This window comes from Rhipicephalus sanguineus, chromosome 6 (assembly GCF_013339695.2).
Source record: "Rhipicephalus sanguineus isolate Rsan-2018 chromosome 6, BIME_Rsan_1.4, whole genome shotgun sequence".
In the NCBI taxonomy this organism is placed as follows: Eukaryota; Metazoa; Arthropoda; class Arachnida; order Ixodida; family Ixodidae; genus Rhipicephalus; species Rhipicephalus sanguineus.
The window spans coordinates 115,614,052-115,633,310 of NC_051181.1; the positions used below are offsets into that span (position 1 = coordinate 115,614,052).

The 19,259-nt window shown below is 45.0% G+C and overlaps 1 protein-coding gene across 1 annotated transcript; it reads right to left on the reverse strand.

Moving 5' to 3' along the window:
• Positions 1–1,002: 1,002 nt before the first annotated feature.
• LOC119396225 (probable pyruvate dehydrogenase E1 component subunit alpha, mitochondrial) lies at positions 1,003–19,242 on the reverse strand. The gene is made up of 9 exons (XM_037663345.2): positions 19,017–19,242; positions 18,571–18,630; positions 16,863–17,036; positions 14,979–15,105; positions 13,741–13,832; positions 12,775–13,023; positions 9,366–9,505; positions 2,322–2,430; positions 1,003–1,504 (listed from the first exon to the last, which is right to left on the reverse strand). Exons 1-9 carry the CDS (start codon positions 19,065–19,067, stop codon positions 1,316–1,318), a joined length of 1,191 nt encoding a protein of 396 aa, XP_037519273.1. The 5' UTR covers positions 19,068–19,242; the 3' UTR covers positions 1,003–1,315.
• Between the last annotated feature and the right edge of the window lie 17 nt (positions 19,243–19,259).

Genomic DNA, 19,259 nt, shown 5'->3' on the forward strand with positions numbered 1-19,259 from the left:
CTAGTTTTTTTCTGTGCAATCCAGTTATAACAATGTAATTTTTTTGGAACTAGAAAACTGTTATAAGTGGGTTTAACCGTAGCCATACTGTCTTGTGTTATGCTTATATGAAATATGAACTCAGATTTTATGTACACTGAGTCACTCATTTTAAAATTAGTTATTAATAAAAACATTGTTCGATGACATTTCACTGAACTGGCAGCATGCATCTTGCTGTATTAGACGCCACTGAATTCTTCACTTGTTGAGGAGTGCAACAAGTGCCGATTTATGGTTATAGCTTTGCCAGAAAAAAAGTTATGAAGCTTCAAAGCCCCTACTTGAATGACACAGAAAATGTACTTTTCTTATTTCACCCTTTCTAAACGTTTATGCCTTCCAAGAGTAACAGCTGAGACCCTTTCACTTAAACATTCAGCTTTTTATCGCAACAAAAATGATCTAAATTGAGGGTTCCAAGGCTGAGAAAAGCTTGTGGGGAGATTGTAAGGTTACAACAAAAAAATAAATAAAAAACAAAGCTCTGTCAGTCACTGAAATTATCAAAAATGTCGTTACGGCTAACTAAAATGCATGAAAACTGGTGAAATTATGCATAAATAGTGGCAGAATCTAAAAACAAAATTTCTGAAAAAATCGATTTTTCTTTTTTCACATACCTAGGCCCCAAAAAGCAGCTCCCCTGCTTAAGCCAGGAGCACAAAGTGACACAAAGCGTCCCATTAGAGTGATCCGGCACGTAGTAGCAAGAAAATATGAACGCACATCAACTAGCCCCATGAATGACTCTTCCGATATGTCCACATAAGGTAGAAGATTAGGGGAAGATGAAATCTTGAAGCGATGAAAAATCTTTGAAACACCGTGATTCGCTGGAGCCAACGTTTCAACGAGCAGACTTGTCTTCTTCAAGGCTGCAACTGCCAGTTGCAGACAATGCACAATGTACATTGCAACCAATGTACAATGCAGACAATGTACAATGCAACCATGGCAACATTGTAAGGGGACAGCCTATTTATTTTCACACTGATGCCTGCAATTATCTTGTTTTCTTCTGCCAAGATAGCCAGATGAAACGCCTTCTCAGCAGATGCATCGTCTTAGGGACTGCTCGGGAAGCGCTCCCTTTAAATGAGCCACAAAAGAAGGCAGAAGTGGAAAAGCATGAAATTAATGTGTGAATGTGTAAAGAAAAGATAAAAGTAAACTTTTAGTTTTAGAAAGTGGAGAGCAAATGTGGCAGGGGGTTAAAGAAAATGTCCGGGGCAATAAATAAGACCCTAGAGAATCGTCACTACTTGCAGCGCCGTCACTTGAGGTTGAACGGCTGGTTCACCCGCATGTGCTTGTGTTCTGTGAATGGGGTGGTTCCACGAATTTTCGTGACCAGCGGATTGACGTAGATGTCGCCGTACAGTTCTTCAAGGGGAACTTCCCTGCTCGTCTTTGCCATTTCCGTGGCTGCATCCACTTCGGCCTTCACCTCGGACTCCACTTTCTGCGAATGAAATTGAAGAAAGAAACAAAGAAAGCGGTATCATCAGAGTAAACCGTGTTTAAAGCAAATTACGATGACAAAATTTGTGAAAACGACGGACACTTCAAATATATCGCCACTTATGTTTATTTATTTAGCCATGTATGCTACCCTAGAGGCATTGATAAAGAGAGGGGAGGAGGGTAGTAAGATAAATGTTCATACAGTAATAACTAGTTAATTAGGCCCTCATTAATCCGGAAAATCTGACACTTCAGATGTGTTCTTTGGTTCCGGCAACCATCTGCATTGTTTAATGGCCTTAAACTCTCGTTAACCTAGCCACATTTGACCACAACCCTGTTAATTCAGATGATCCTCAAAGTGCGCCGCAAAGGAGCGAAAACCATGTCTGCAAACAGCGGAAACGAGGTGGCAGATCAAAATTCGCGTATAGTTCGCACACCGACTTCAACTCAAAATTTTCTGCAGCTTCTTTGAAGGTTATACGCAAAGAAATACGGAATTTATGATTACACAGGAACACTACAGCAAGCCTGGTACAGTAGACTTTTGTTATATAGAACCTAACGGGACCAGGAAAGCATGTCCCGATTAACATGAGTTTCGTCTACAGAGAGGTGAACAGGGGTGCAGAATTCAAGTACGAGACCAATCATATTAGGGGCAGTTGTTCCGTTTAAGCAGCAATTCCGTTTAAGACATTTCTGTTTACTAAGAGTCTATTGTATTTCTCCAGCAATTTCATGAAAACTGTGAAAACTGTCTCAGTTTCCACAAGCTCTCTCTCTTGCATAGTGGTTACTGCACAACATACCTTTATCTCATCACTCGTAACCAACTGCGCGCTGATGAGCTTGTCCTTGAAGTGTGTGATTGGGTCCCTCGTTTGCCTCACTTCCTGTACTTCTTCTCGCGTACGATAGCTGCAAACATCAGACATTACAAGAAAAAAAGCTTAGCAGTTGCTCGGATAGATACAAGACAAGGATGTACCCAGTCAAGAATGGCTCACGAATTCTGCTTGCTGGGCTAGTTGGTTTATTGTAACTCAAGTAACAGTGCAAAAAAGTGGACACAGGACAACGACAGAGACAAGAGTGCAAACAGCGCTCGTTACACTCTGTCTCCGTCCTCCTCCTTTCTACTTTGTTGCGTCGTTACATGAGATGTACGCAGTACCTGGCTTCGAAGCCAGATGGATATGGTACATGAAGTCTTGGCAGGGATCACTTTGGAGCAACGTACTGATACACCTGTTTGCTAATCTCAAGATTGTGGAACAAACAACAAAACAGCAGGAATTCTCTCATCTTAAGCGCTTTGCATCATCTGCCTGAACTTCCAAAATGAACGTAACATGAAACATGTTTTCAGTAACTCAGGCTTTCTTGTACACACGATAGTCAAGCTTGGACACAGTCAAACCTGGATGTAATGAACCTCTATTTAACAAATTCCTGGATTTAACGAATTTCTTTCATTCCCCAACTCTATCTCCATAGATGCCCATGTAATTTTGAGCTCCATGTAACAAAGGCATTGTGGCAAATGACCTGGGTGTAACGAATTTTCCATGCTCATCATTCATTATTTTTAGCAGTAGATCTGCCGAAAATTCAGATAAATAATGCGTAACTTTTGCAATTGCTAAAAAAAGAAGGCAAGCGGCGATCGCGAGAGGAACACATGCGAGCGCAGTGAGCCAGAGCAGTCTATCTGATGTGCTGCAATGATATGCGCTAGGTCCCTTAATGCCGCTCTGTGGCAGATCTGAGTTTCTTTTCTTTTTTTTCGCTTACGCATCGTGACACCAGGTGTCGCTGTTGTGTGTACCTGATTTTGTTTGCTTTTTTAGGCTTATGTGTGTTTTGTTGTCGTTGCATCGTGTGTAAGTAGAGGCAACGCGAGCCTTAAAGGGCCCCTAAACCACCCAGAGGTCGAAATTTAGTTGTGGTGAAAGCCATCGCAAAACAATGTTGGATTCAGCCCGCGCAGCTTATCAGACCGCTAGGTGTGACTGTGCTGGTACGCTAGCAATCTGGCAGTTGCATTACGGGCCGTAGTTGCCGATTCGCAAGCACGCACACGTGGGCAACACGACGAAGGAACAGCAAAGCGCGGGGAGCTGCTTGCAGACTAACCGGAAGTCATGGGTTCTTGTTCGACCAATCACAGCATTGCCTGCATAGCACATCACAGATTGAACATACGTCACACACGTCACTAGGCAGACCGGAAGGGCCCGGAGAGGAGAAGAAATTGTTTCTTGGAATTTGTGGCGCGCTTGCGGCTTGTAGCGCTGCCACATGTGGCATCTTTGATCGTGACGACATTCTGCACACGATGCGTGTGTTTACTTGAAATGTTAAAATAAAATATCGGAGGTGGTTTAGGGGCCCTTTAACGTGAGTGTCAACGTCAGCAGTGTCTACTACGCGTTTCTTACAGTGCCTGTTCGCTTTGAAAATGAGTTCGCAGAGAAAGCGTAAAGTTTTGTCTTTTGAGGACAAGCTGTCGATCGTCAATGCGGTCGCCGCTGGTGAGAAGAGGGATGTCGCTGCAGGATTCAGCATTCCTGTCAGCACCCTGTCGACTATCTTGAGTGCTAAAGACAGCATCCGCAGTGCAGTAGAGTCGGGCACAAGCTCGAAGAAAAAAGGATGAAGTTATCAACGTACGATGATGTGGACAAAACCGTGCTTACGTACTTTTTGGACACACATGATCGAAACATGCCCATAAGCGACGCCATTATACAACAAAAAGTGAAGGATTTTGCTTGCATCCTGGGCCACAATGACCTTAAAGGGCCCCTCACCAGGTGACATAACGAATTTTAGTTAGACATTGTAATGCCCCTGACACACGGGCAAAACTAAAGTGCTTTGAAGTAAACCACTTTTGTCGCCCAAAGGGACCATTTGCAGAAAGGAGTTGCGCCGACGACACACGGCACCGGACTAGTGCTTTAGGTGGTTCCTCAGAAGAACGCTGAAAATAAATGGCGCTTCTTGTGCGAGCGATGTATTTTTAAAAAACCTGCGCATGTAGGTCACTTTTAGCGATTCCAGGACTTGGAAACGTTTATTTTTAATGTTTGACAGCATATATTGCTCACGTTCGTATACTTTCTTTGTTTTTTTTTCTGTTTTTTTTGTTTGTTTTTTTTTCATTTTTAGCAGCGACCTCAATTGCTTTGGCAACTGTAAACAGTCGGTGTTTTGGTACCCATGTTTTTGCCGCCCTTTCTCACGTTTGTGTCAGTGCCGGCATGCCGAGTTTTATTCATAGCCTTATTCACACAACTGTGATCACGTGAGGGATTAGCGGAGTAATTAGCGATAGCGATAAAGGAAGAGCTGCGGTAACCCTGACGCTTGTTTCTCTCGGATTTCTTGATGGTTAGATTACTGCAGCGCAGGCGAAAGTGGAGAACATCAAGCAACGACTAGCCAGAGTCTTTACAAAAGATCGTAGAGACGCGCCTTCAAATTACAAGAGCGAACAAATGCACACAACAGAGGCGAGGGCCACCGTAGCCAGCGCACACGCGATGCGCTCCTTAAAATGCCTGTCCAGCAAGCGCTTCTCGCTAAGCGTTCTTGTGGGACGCAGACCGCGTACGGCAAGCACACCGATGAGCATCCCTTGCAGCGCACTCACAGGTAGCGTGGAGGTAGCGAGAGGCGAGGTGACCTTTCAGATCGGGTTTTGCAGGCACGGCGATAACAACACACACTAAAGACACAAGCAACACAAGCATGACGCACGCGACAACACACCACGTGCGGGTGTGACAACCGGCGACAGCGCGCACCATGTCACTGTCAACGCCAACATGGCGGCGCCAGTGATATGATGCAGGCGTGTGAGAGTATAGCTACTGTAAACATTTACTGTTCAACAAATCACTTCACTACTGAAAATGAAAACATTTTTTCTAGGGGAAAAAAATCACAGGCCACCTAGCATTGTGACAAGCTTTCTTCCATTCATCAATTCTGCACACTATGTGCGAGAGTACTCCCTTACTGCCCGAAAAGTAGATGCGGGATCTGCTTTTCGGGAAAGAACCTTTGCCGGAAGGGAGTTATTCCTTTGTCGTGTGTCACTGCGCCCGAACGCCTTTCCGAAAGATGTCTTCTTGTCTAAAGAACCTTAGAGTGCCCGTGTGTCAGGGGTATAAGTTGTTGCGAGCCCAGTAAAGAGCATTATGCCACAAGAACTTTTCTAGTCGGTCCGTTAGAAGCTGAGAAAAAGCAATAATTTGTAGCGGCGCGAAACCATGATGCGAGGAGGCGAGCTGCAAACCCTTGCCGCTCGCCCCGGGTAGCCTTCACAAGCCAAATCCCTTTCCTGCCCTCCTCGGCACGCGAGCAGGAGGATCACATAACGCATACGCATGAATACGTCATGCGCACACCATGTCACGAGCGCATGACGTGCACGAACCAGCCGGAGCCCCCGAGACGCGAGCGGTGTTGTGGCAGCGTTCTTTGCGCTTCATCTCTGCAAGTTATGCCGACTGTGCCCTCGCCAACCACTTGGCTTTCAACCTATTACTGAGCATGAAAGCTGCGACATTTGTACGGACGCGAGACTAGCGGTGTGCCGCATGAACATCTAGTTAGACGAGGGAGGATAAATGAGCCTAATGAGCGCTGGAACGCGGTAGAAAATTAGTTTCGTTGTAAAGGGTGGTGTCTGCACGATGCGCGAGAACACGAACGCGTGCGAAACGGAGGTAGATTAGTCTCGAATCTCGCTGCGATTCGCAGTAAAAATTAAAAAAGAAAACGCACACATTCCTATTGTGTTTTATTATTGCTCTCAAGTTTTATTCATCGATTCAAGCAACAAATTAAACAAACTACACGTTGTGTCAAAAAATTATCGCAGTGTCACGTGCTACTGCTGGCGACGTCAAAGCACAGTGGTCTACGCAGAGGAGCGACGTCACAGCACTACCATCTACGTAGGGCCATTCCACCATGTACATCATCCCCTCATTCTCTTGGCGCGCGCCCGCGGAGAAGAAGGGCAAGCAGTGTTTAGCTTGAAATTTGACCCATTTATGCAGCGCGTAGCGTTGCAAATTTCGGCAGACGTAATCGTGAACGCCCAGTGCATGCATTGCACTCGTCAGCTCAAAATTGTCAAACCTGGTGAGGTCATCGGGAAGATCATTAGCGGTGAGTTGGCATCTGCCAACAGTGATGCTTGTGCATCGTGGGTTGCCGAGGAGCTGCCTGGCGTTTTGAGTCGCTACGAGGCAGCTGACGTTTATAACGCTGATGAAACGGCTGTTTCATCAGATGCTGCCTAATCGCACGCTGGCGCTTAAAGAAGAAGACTGCCACGGAGGCAAGCAAAGCAAACTCCGTGTGACGGTTTTGCTTTGCGCCAACAGCGATGGCAGTGACAAACGGCTCCCGTTGGTTATCAGGAAAAGCGCCCGGCCCAGATGCTTCAAGGGAACGAAGTGAATTCCAGTAAAGTATGTGGCCAATTCAAAGGCGTGGATGTCGCGGGTAATCTTTTCGTATTGGTTGACAGACTTCAACGAAGACATATAAGCAACATGGCCGGCAAATCTGTTTGCTCCTGGACAATTGCTCTGCGCACCACGTTGACAGTCTTCAGCTCTCAAACATAGAGTTAATATATTTTCCTCTCAATTGCACATCCCTGATACAGCCACTGGACAAGAGAATAATCAGCAGCTTCCTGCTACTGCCGCCATGTGATAGAAAAGATTCTTCTGGACATCTGTTTTGAACGGCAAACGAAGATCAACATCTATCAGGCCGTCGAGATGATTGCCGCGTCGTGGCAAGAAGTTGCAGCTCAGATGTTTTCAAATTGCTTCGCCAAGGCCCAAATAAAGGTCGTTGAAGTTGGAATCTGCGACGACGAAGAGGGGCCTGAGAATCCAGCGAATGTAACCGAATCATGGGATGCGCTACATGCAAACATGGGAGTGCCCGACAATGTCGAACTTGGCGTATTTTTGTTTGCTGACAATGGCGTCGTATGTAGTGAAGAAATGTCAGATGCGGCACTTGTTGAAATGGTGCAAGCTCGCAGTCACGACGAAGGTGCATCAGAGAGATCCACTCTTTGCCGCGCCTACCGCGAAGAAAGTGATCGACGCGCTGGATGTCTTGCGTCGTGCCGCCGGCACGGATGATGATGCTGCATTGCATGAATGAACTTCCTTGGAGCACCGCTTGATGTCATCATATAGTATGAAGAAAACACAAGCGAAAATCACGCAGTTTTTTCCTTCTGAATAAATGTGAGAGGTCAGGTGTAGTGTTGTCCGTCTCATTTTGGTTTTATTTTGCATGATACTTGCAGATTTTCACGTGAAACTGCATGTAACGAAAACCTGTATATAGCGAAATATTGCCAATATTCGTCAATTTCATTACATCCAGGTTCAACTGTATATTGAATTTTTCACTATATCCAATAACTGTAGCAACTCCTTGGGAATCCTATGCAAAAGTATCGCACTGTACTATGTGCATTTTAAACACCCATTCTTCTCTAGATTTGATGTAGTGAACACTGCGCCGTGTTGTGCTCCTGCAAATGTGCTTCTTCTAAGCTCGAAAACAGTCGCAGACTTTGGGGCGTGTCTCTGTCACACAAGAGTAATTGCTCTCTGGCTTGCTTGTGTTTTCTTTCTTGAAAACTATACACTTGCAATTTTCCTTTCAAGAATGCTAGGTCATGCTGATAGCATGCATGATGCTTGTGACCTCGAAGTACCGAGCATGCTGCATTAAACCGAGGAAATTTAAGGTACACATGACAGATGGCGATTATCGTTATGTGACAAATATACGCCCCAAAGCATGTTGCTGTTTTTTGAAAGTAACCGACCCATGACCACGTGAGTCATCAGAAATGCTCATGCCAGCAAGATGGTAATGTTTTGCCAGATGGTAAACAATTCACTGAATCCCAAAGGCAGCGTAAACTACAGAAGACAAACAAGCAAGGTACATATATCAATATACTGATGGCCTGCGCAGCAAGGACGTTATTTTTTTTTTGTAAGGATGTGGTCGGAACGGTTAGGCATGGTCATGGTGAGTCCTCTTTGATGGCATCACAGCAATCTCGGAGGCCGTGCCTAACTGTGCAGAGGGACGTTAAGCTGTAGAGATATAAGTGCGAAGATGAGCTGTTGCTTCTGTGTGACAATGAAAAATCACAGAGGCCCACGGGCACTACCAAACGCTGAAGTGGCTAGGTGTGGCCTCCAAGTCGGCCAAGCCAAACCGATGCAATGAGCTTCACTGGCCTCCATTTCGTGTGTGTTGCTCATACAGCGAATTAGGCGTGCCGAGCCATTTGCTGCGTGTTGCTAGTTCGCGACGAATACATTGTCACTTTTGTGTTTCTTAGACAATGACAACGTTTCGTCGATTTCATGGCAATGTGAATAAGCCGAGCGTAAAGTGAAGCAAAAGACCATCGCATTGGAACCGAAGGCAGCTCTCATAAAGGCTGTCGTGCCTGGTGCTAAGAAGGTGCACGATGCCAGTGCTGAAGATTCTTTTATACTACTTTAATGAAATCTCAACGCATGCGTGGCTGCATAGCATTACTGCAGGCAGCAGTGCCGTCTTCTTTTTTTTTCACATTTAAAGCTTTGCAACTTATTAGGCATACAATGCAGCAAAGGGCAAGAATGGGTGTAGCTTGGTAACGGAGATAACGTAATTTTGGCTTTCCCTCAAACTTCATCACAAGAAAATTATAGTGTACCGAGCTTTCAATGTGCCATCGCTATCTAAAGCCCCAGGCTCTACACAACAACTCCCACAAGAGACGTTTCTCTTACCTTGTTCCAGGATCACTCATGCTGTGACCATAGTACCGGTAAGTTTCCACCTCCATGACCAAGGGTCCCTTGCCCTTGCGGCACATGTCTACGGCAAACCGGGTGGCCTCTCTCACGGCCAGCACGTCCATGCCATCCACCTAGGTGGATAGCAGAAAACATCAGCCTGTCAGCACATACAAGAATCAAGGCTCAGATTCACAAAACACCTGTCCTTATTTAAGTACTGTCCACATTCAGCCATAACCACAGTGATTGTTTCGGTATCAAGGCAGTCCTAGTCATGATTGATAAGGTAGCCAAAATTCCAGGCAGTTATGTAAGAGAAACTAGTTGTGTATAAGTGCAAAGCTGTGGTGAACAACTTTTGTTCATTTGCTGGCTACAAATGAAGAACAGGTGAAGGCTAAAGGAAAGAATGAAAAGAAGACCGCCACACCAGCAAAAAGTGTAGGCTGTCAAAAGAACCCTGCAATCACCACCACATTTGTGTTATTGTGATAGCAATTGTAGAGATGGACACAGCATTTGCTCCCTTCTTTCTGTGCTGTTCATCCCACAGCACTGTGAAAGCTAGCAGTTGGGGTCAAGAAGTAAAACCTATTCATGAACACTATACACCTTTTCAAATTCTCACGCCAGGGAGGCGCCATATTGAAATGCGCGCCGTCTAACGTGCAAGATTGGCGAAATCGCCATCTTGGGCTGCGCGTACTCGAACCGGCGCGCTATCTGTTGGTGTGAGGTCCCTGCTAAAGCCTGTGTTTGCTGATTTTTCGTTTCTTTAAGCTGTTTTGTTTGGTATCGTCGCTGCCATTGACTTATTTGTCGCTGTCTGAACCGTTCAGCGTCGCGCATTCGCCCGTGCGACGCAAGAATTAGCTCCGCGTCAGCGAACGGCAATGCTTCGTCGTCGGTACCAGTAGCAGCCAGCGTAGTACCAGGTCGATCACGGCGTGAAGTGTTAATAATCGGTAACTAGAGCGTTCTTGCAGCTGTCTACCGCTTTCCTTTATTGGCGTACTAAATGTCTACGGATTATCCATCAGTTTCAACCTCCGCGCATACTCGTTCGCGGCGCGTAAGTTTGTCAGCTGTAAACTGTAAACACCGCACAATCCTTCTTCACAGATACAGTTGACCTACATTCACCCCGACGACGTCGAAGACTAGGCCGAGGAGACTTGTGAGTGGCCAGAAATACCGCGAGCGAACATTGTTTATATCTCGTTGAGGCGAATGCGTGGGGTCTTCGCCAGGTGTGCAACTACGAGGCACTGGAGTCGCGCAGCTACGTGCAGTTTGACTGTGTGGGTCAGTTGCTGGCGCGCAGTGTGAAGGAAAAAGTCGTGCTGGTGAAGGGGAATGTGACACCGTCGCAAGCCATGAACAGTAGGCCCCATCGCGCGTGGGTTTCCGCGAGGCCGTCCGCTGAAGTACGGCGCGCGCAGGCTGCACATGCGTAACCAGGCAAGGCGGAGTTTGCAGCCGTGTCGGCCGCTGTGTTATGGACGATATGAAGTGTGAATCCGCAACATTCTCACGAGTTAGTAGGTGAGTCATCAGTGGCTTGCGTACCTTTCTTTCCTATTTAGGATGCTGCTTGGGAACGTTGTTCTCGTCTTTTTTCTTGCCGCCAACGAAACACCGGGAACAGAGGCGTGACCAGGGCGACACGCGCAAGTTAATTCTTACTATTTAGTGAAGCCACCCACTGCTGCCGCAATTAAGGCGACGAAGGAAAACGATGCAGCGCGAACATGCCACGCTTGCACTCATCGCGTGGCGTACATGCGCTGCGGACACACGATTGCACCTTAAATATTTATCTTCCGCTGCTTGTTCGTTCACCCGTACACGACACAGTGATGACCAGATGACTTGCTATGCGAATGCAGTAAATTTTCTGCCATGGTAGTCACTTCGTATCGGAAACAGGCGCATAACACAGTCACACAAACGCGTACCGAAGCAACACAAACACAGCACTGGCGCAGCCCAAAGCACGGAAGTTTTTCCGATTTACGGACGCCACCCATTTCTTCTGCAATTCCGGCGACGACGGAAAGTGATACAGCGAGAACATGTCACACTTGCAATCCTCGCGCGGCGTGCTGTGCTGCGGGCACACAATCACGCCTAAAATGTTCCTTTTCCGCTGATTGTTCGTGCACCCGTGCACGACCCAGTGATGGCCAGACGATCGGTTCTTTGAATACGCACCATTTCCAGCCATGACAATCGCTTTTTATCGCAAAGAAGGGCCTAATTCACACACAACATCCAAACGTACCAAGCGTACAGATACAACATGCGCAGCCCAAAGCGCGATGGCAACACTGAAAACATACCCTCGACCCCTGCAGCGCACTGGTGCGAGCATGGGTGCGAGGGTGCTCCTGTGAAAAGGTGTATAGTTGTTAACTTAATCAGTAAGCGAATGTTTACTGAAACATATACACCCGATAAAGCTACCAACTTCACTTTGTGCAGGTGTCTAGTACACTGTTTGCCATCAATGTATTGCTTTTCACGTCAAAAACTGTGACGTACTTAATTGACTCCTTTTTTTTTCTTTTTTACCAAGTATTACCTCGAAGAATCAATGCGCTGTGCTCTGAACAACACTTTGAATATAATTCGAGGTTCCTTTCTGCTCAGAACTCTACTCTTCAACAGAATGCACGCTCAGCCATCAGGCTACAAACCTTTGTAGAAAAGCCAGCTTTTTCGTGACAAAAGTGAATGGGGTCAATGGCACAAAGCAGTTTCATCGTAGCAGACAGGCCTGTGTTGCAATTGAGTCCAGTGATGCGATCCATTATGGATGCCCAATCCACAATACCTCACAATCAAAACACCTGGACATACTCTCATCAGTGTTCCCACGCTGTGCTCCAGTCAAAACCATCAAGCACTGCTTAATAGGCAACTTAACCACAGGACCTACCTGCAATACCTGCATGGTCAACAGTGCAGGTGCAGTTGAGGCTGTGAAGACACACATCACAGTAACAAATAACCTAATATAATTTGATAATGCGCGAAGATGACCACTGTACAACCCAGCACACTGCAAGTTACGAACACTTTATAAAAAGATAAACTTCTCGTGATTTGATGTGCCTATTGTAAGATACGGTATTGAGGCCTGCTGTAGTCGGGGACTCCAAATTAATTCTGACCATCTGAGGCTGGTTCTTTAACGTGAACCTACAAACCTGAATGCATGAGCATTTTGCCATTTTGCCTCCACTGAAACGTGGCCGCTGTGGCCGGGAATCGAAGCCACGCGCTTGTGCTTAGCAACTCAAGCCCGTACCACAGAGGATAGAAATAGCTTTGACCTAAATCCCATTTGAAAACACAGTGGCGAGCCAAGAAGCTGAGGTTACGAGTGTGCACTCACCCAGAGACCCGGGACGTAGTCGCCCCGAGTGTAGTAGTCTGTAGAGGCAGCACCTCTATTTGCACTCGTTCCCATGGCAAAACCATTGTTCTCGCAGATAAAAATGCAGGGCAGGTTCCATAGCTTAGCCATGTTGTAGGCCTCAAACACCTGACCCTGGTTGGCTGCACCATCCCCGTACAGCGTCAGGCAGACTCGGTCCGTGCCGAGGTACTGATGGGCCAGAGCAACGCCGGCTCCCAGTGGGACCTTTAACGACAAGAACACAATGCCCCTGTTGAGTTGCACGAATGACACACCTAGACGCATTAACGTGTTCATACGAACCCAAGCACCCTTTCATTCCTTGTGCACAAATGCACTGTTGTTCAGTGACCCATGCCTCAAATGATTAAACATTGGAAATATGGAACCAAACAACAACTACAGACTGCCAAGAACCACATCACCGGCAGACATCAGACCCCGTGCAGTAACTTAAGTACATCACCCACCTGTAAATTAAGATAGTTAACGACAAAAGCTAATTCAGATATAAATAAAGTATCAATAATTAACCAAAATATTTTTTTTTATTTTATAGCTTCACCGTGTGCTCTACAATTCCAGAATTCTTTTTTTTTTTTTTTTTTTTGCCAGCATTGTCATGTGACATAAAGTCAGAACGAAATTACATTACAAGCATGAAGACCCATAACACGTTGTGCTGATGCATAAAGAATTACTATTACTATTATAAACACCACGAAGAAAGAAAGGAAACCGTTCTAGCAGTTGTCACATAATAGGCATGCCCTCGCCACCTGCATGAAAAGGGGAGGAATGTGCCCCACGCCACTGGCATGGTACTGGCGCTGCAGACAAACATAGTGTACCCCGTTAAACAAGAATTTCCGAACAGCTTTGCAAGCCTCATGTCGAAGTTGAAGCCACTTGTACTGCAATCAACAAACCATTATTTCGTACCTGCGCACCAACAATGCCATTTCCTCCAAAAAAGTCGGGACAGTAAAGGTGCATCGAACCGCCCTTGCCTCTAGAGCAGCCAGGCTCTCGTCCTGCAAAGAAATGGAAGAAAAGGTGTATTTCTACACAGCAGGCCCTACTTTCAAGCAGGCAACGACAAATTAATTTTCTGCATTACACCGTGGCGTCACATGACAAAGTTGAACACGAACAAACTATTATAAGGGTCAGTTACTTGGGGGAGGGTCACTTACAGTGAGTTACAGCTCAGTTACGAAGTTACAAGTCAGCTACAGCCATAAGGGTACGTTACGGAGGCTGAAAATTTTACGCCCGTCCAATTACCGGCGACGTTTTGCACTAGACATTCAGTACACACTGCCGGAATGTTTAAATAATGGCAATGCACAAGGAATGAAGTGTAAATAAGATTCAAAATTTTTATAACCGTACTGACCAATTTATTTTGTGCACCTCCCACAATGCACATTTACTAGATCGGCTTTCCCCTGACCGAGGGGAATGAGGACGCTATACCTCTGCACACCACTATGGCACATTCACTGGTAAGTGTACAAATGAACTAAGCAATGCAAGAATCAATACAGTGCAAAAGGAATGACAGACAAAAACAGTGAGTTAATATGCATAAGATTAAAATAAAGAAAGCTAAAAGTCCACCCAAAAGATTCTGATTAACCCAGGAAATGAAAACTACGCTAACAAGAAAGTTTAAGAACATAGTACCAAACATTGCTGGCAAAGTTCTAGCAAGTGAATATGTTAATTGTGAAAAAATTTCCCACTAGAACACATCAGTTAAATGTAACCATCAGCTACATTCTATCACAGAAAGTACAATACTGCAAGCACACACCTGAGCAAGATACCAGAGAATACTCAAGAATGCCTACTGTGTAAGAAGAAATCTCAGCGTATACACATTGGCAAAATGTCATGCTTTTGGGACTTCTATAAGTTGGCAATGCTGTATCACATGCGAAAAACGTGTGTTGTTTGTTCTTTCCTTGTAAGACTGCCAAAAAACACACTGTCAAATTTTTTTTCTTTTGCTTTTAACACAGATAGCCAGCGTCAACAAAGTCAAAACAACACGACAGCTGTTGAGGCGTATATTCAATTCTTCATGCCTGTTACAGGACGTGTGTAGCAATTGATAAATAAAAAGCTCATTTGATAAACATGCTCACAAAACAGATGAATATGTTAGGGCTTACCAGTTAGTTCACAGAGAACGCCGGGTATGCTCACACCTCGCAGATAAGCCCAGCCATGTGCACGGTACGCTGTTATGACGCTGTCCCCCTTTTCGAGGACTGCCTCCATACCCACAGCACAGGCTTCCTACACAGCGATGAAACTGAAGTTATGAAAGCACGTCGCATCACATTTTTGTCGCCACGCATAAAGCGCAACAAAAAATGCACACCTGTGCATGTTTCAGGGCTTACAGAATAACTACAACGTTTATGAGTACTACCATCGGATAGCACTTAAAAGGAGAGGCCTTGCCAAAATGACTAAAGCACAGCAGCTGATTTCCTCCACAACTAAAGAAATAGACCAGCTCATATACTCGACAATGCTCTCCAATGGCGGGTTCACCAACTGTTTCAGCTTATAACGTCAGTCCAGACAGTTCGCTCAACGGTAGAGGCTTGTGTGAATCCACTTTCGAGTTGGAAATTCCACTGGCTCCTCAAGTTAACTATCGACCTAATACAACCATGTGTGACTCCGTGCAAAAAGAAAGTCGCCACGTCATGGTCCGAAACCCTCCATTTCTAGGGAACAGTCACCAGGTAATGATTACGACGACGACCTGCCTTTAATTTTGTTTTATACTTTCATTGTTTGCACCGTCTTCACATCTAAAATTTAATTATTGTTTATTTATTTCTTGGACATTGAAGGACTGGAACCAGCTTCCTGGATCAATCGCTTCCATACACGACATTGTTCGTTCTCAGGAATCATTGGCTCACATTGTACATTCAGAAACTTTAACGTAAAACTACAATGCAAAACATCATCAGTTGTTGAGACCAATTAGATGACACCCTATAACTAGGAAGTGCAATTGGCCTCTACTCTATGTCACCACTTCCCTCCATCAGACCCTCGAGCCTTGAGGATGTAATTAAATAAAAATAAATAAGCTAGATCTTTAATTACCCACTGCGGTAAGTCAGTGGTTGACAGGAATGTGAAAAGAAAAAAAAAACTAATTCTCTCAAGCAATATAAGACTTTGAGATGTTGCTTTGCCTAGAACAGCCACTTCAATGTATTCATTGACTGAAAAGTGCATAATGAACTTTTTGTTTGTCTACAAAAGCAACAAACGAAGGCACATACCTGCCTTGGAATAAGGTGGGACCAACCATTAAGACACCTGAAGACTCTCGACGTATTATACGAGGGCAATTAATTGGCTTTTTATGTCACTAAAAGAAGTCGTTAAGACTACAAAGAGGCAACATTCTAATTTTGATCTTAACTTAAACAACATTAGTATGCTATAAAATACATCCTAGTAGCGGGGAAAAGAGGAAAAAGTTGCATTTTTGCAACTCGACAGAGTTTAAAATGACATAATAAAATCACAATGACATGAAGCCTACAAGTAAGAAAGACCATCCACAACTCTTCAAGTACGAAGTGCCTTTACAAACAAAGAGGGCAAACACATAAATTATACTGTACTGCCATATGACATTCGAATTTCGCAAGTTCAGGGCTCGGATGATTTACTTCTTGCTCAACTCCAACAGCTGCCGCAGTTACAAAACACTAACAGAAGCAAATTAAAAATGAATGAGAAAAATTTAATCAGAATGAAAAAAGAAGCTAGAATACTGCGCTAGAGATATGCACCTTATCTGTGATTGAATTAAACTTTGCAATGCAAAGCACCGACTTTAGTTTAGGCCAATGACACCTTTGATTGACATCTTTGTTATGGTAGTTTTTTTTTTTTTTTTTACTTTCGGTGTCCTTGCTGAAGGTTTGACTCTTTGTTTTGCTTACCCCGACTGCACGTGCAAGGCTCATTTGGAATAGCTGTCATAATAAGGACATAATTTAGAAACATTTTATTACCTGGCCAGAATATAGGTGACAGAACCCCCTGATGATTTTAGATTTGTACAAGCTGTTTGCCGCCGCTTCCAAGCGACGAATTGCAAACATCTGCTTGTAAAACTTCAGTCCGTCCTCCCTTGTGCAGGTAACATCGGTCGATGGTCCTTTGTCCAATTTGTGCAGCTTGTACGGCTTTTGGTAAATAACGGACAATGTGTAAACAGAGAAGAAAGAAAAAAAAAGGAAATTAACACATTGAGGATTGCTGAGTACTTAGCTTCGCAAAGCTCAAATTAAAATAGTACCAGTATTTTTAATGGCTCAAGAGATGCTGGCACTCCCCCTGTGGCTAAAGATTATACAGTTAAAACTCGATCCAACGAAACCCAATTTTACAAAGTTCTCCCTAACAAAGAAATTTTCATTTCCCAGCAGCTACCTGTTGTCGTCAATGCAAGTGAACTACTAACTTAGCCACCAAACCCAATTTAATGAAGTTTTTCCCGAAATAACCTAGTAAAAAGACAGTGATTTCTTTCCAGTTTTGGCACAGACAGGTTCTTCTCTGGGCATCCGCTCTAACTCTGTTGTGCTACAACATATGTTCACCCTGGCCATAACCATAGCTTCATTTTGACAAGGCTGTACACCACGCCCATGCACGGTACAATGGACCCAGCACTCAGTAGCACTCTTATGTACCAAATAACCACAGGGGTGGCAATGGTTGCTTTTGTTATTTCGTGGTTTGTGCAATATGTAGCACCGATCATCTCCTCAAAGCTTTCTCGCTTAGCGTGCTTGCACAACCACATTTGCTCACAGCGTCCTTGCTTTGCACTAGCCGGTCATAGCTTCGTTTGACAGTCTACCTGACCTGCATCGACCGGACATGAGGGTTCCATGTCCGTGTCACCCTTGCAGGCTTTTCACATGCACAGGCATGGGTTGGCAGCAAAAACAATGCCATGGCAGCTTTTGGGTGTCACTACAAAGGACCAAAAAATCCCTTCCTCAACTTTACGAAATATTTTGAGCATGGTCATCACTTTGTTAAATCATGCTTCCACTCTATTCTTTTGGCTTCATACAGATGGAATTGTTTTTTTTTAAAGGTGGCTGTGATTTCAGCACCATACATACTGATAACGATGCAAACAAAACTGGTAGGAGGTGGAGGCCTGGACGTATTGTATATTCGTTGAATAAGGGTAGTCTCTGGAGTCAACATTTTGACAAGGAAACTCTCCAGAACATGTCCCCTTGCCGAAATGCTGGCTCCAGCGATGTACCTTATTCAACGACTTTTGTGTGCAGTGAAAGAGGTTCTATCCTATGGGAAAACACTAAGGTCACAAAGCAGGCTATCGAAGTGCAAAGGCACTTGAAGCCTGAATGAACAGGTCCCGTACCCCCCAAACAGGTTGAATTACTTCTTTTGGAGCACTCCCCATTACTATGTCCACTTGATGCAGTTATTGTTGCTGATGTGACAATGAAACCACTACGATAATTACCGATATAATTAGTGCAGTCGAGCTTTCGGACGTCGCACGCATAACTTACCAGCATTATATTGAGTTGTACGTTCCTACATAAATTCTCACTCGATCACCCACTTCTATACGTGAAACTGTATGGCCGGAGCAGCACCAGAAGAAAGTCGGATGCGGCGGAACACGCTAATGTGAAGAAAGGGAAAACAAGTTATTTTTTGTGCCGTTACCTTGGTTTGGAAGGTAGCCTCTGAGGCATTTCGCTTGCTAATAACTGCGAAGATGCATCTCTGCAAGAGAAGACGAAAACAGAAAAAAAGTCAGATCAACCACAATGACCCGAACGCGAACTTTGCGCGCAATATGCCCTTGGGCAGCAGCAACTAGAAGAAATGTCATAACTGAAGTGACAAGTGAAATCAGTGTTCATGACCGTAGCGTTTGCAGTACACCCACAATACGAGATCGCAGAGCATCACCGGCGATCTCATAACTTAACGCAGGGGTGTGTACGGTTAGACCTCAGTGGCGTCCCGAAATCGAGCCTGATGCTCGGGGAAATCAGAAAGTATCCCAGCTTTCCTCGATAAAGTGAGTGCCGTACAAATACACATAATAACAGGCACGAATATAGTTTTCCTCCGAGTCGGCTTTCGTGCGTGCATATCACATTTACCTTATGTCCATTGAAGACATCGGAGACGATTCTTCCCACCGAAGAGTGCATGGCTGCTGAAGTATTGATCGCAGTTTCAACACACACGCATCACCTCGCCACACAAGTCACTAATCGCCGAAGCTTCAGCAGCGTACCGATAAAGAGCCGAGCGAGGTACGGTCACTTCGGATCGGACTTCGGCGCTTTCGGCTGCTGCGACAAAACCCGTAGAAGTCGCAAGGTCGATCATACGACCCTTCG

What these genes read in the sequence shown, in the direction of transcription:
- LOC119396225 (XM_037663345.2), bottom strand. Translation starts at nt 19,067, where the DNA reads ATGCACTCTTCGGTGGGAAGAATCGTCTCCGATGTCTTCAATGGACAT. An exon ending in ATGTCTTCAATGGACATAAG is followed by an intron (nt 18,631 to 19,016) that starts GTAAATGTGATA and finishes CTTCTCTTGCAG; the next exon opens with AGATGCATCTTCGCAGTTAT. An exon ending in AGGCTACCTTCCAAACCAAG is followed by an intron (nt 17,037 to 18,570) that starts GTAACGGCACAA and finishes ATTTACCAAAAG; the next exon opens with CCGTACAAGCTGCACAAATT.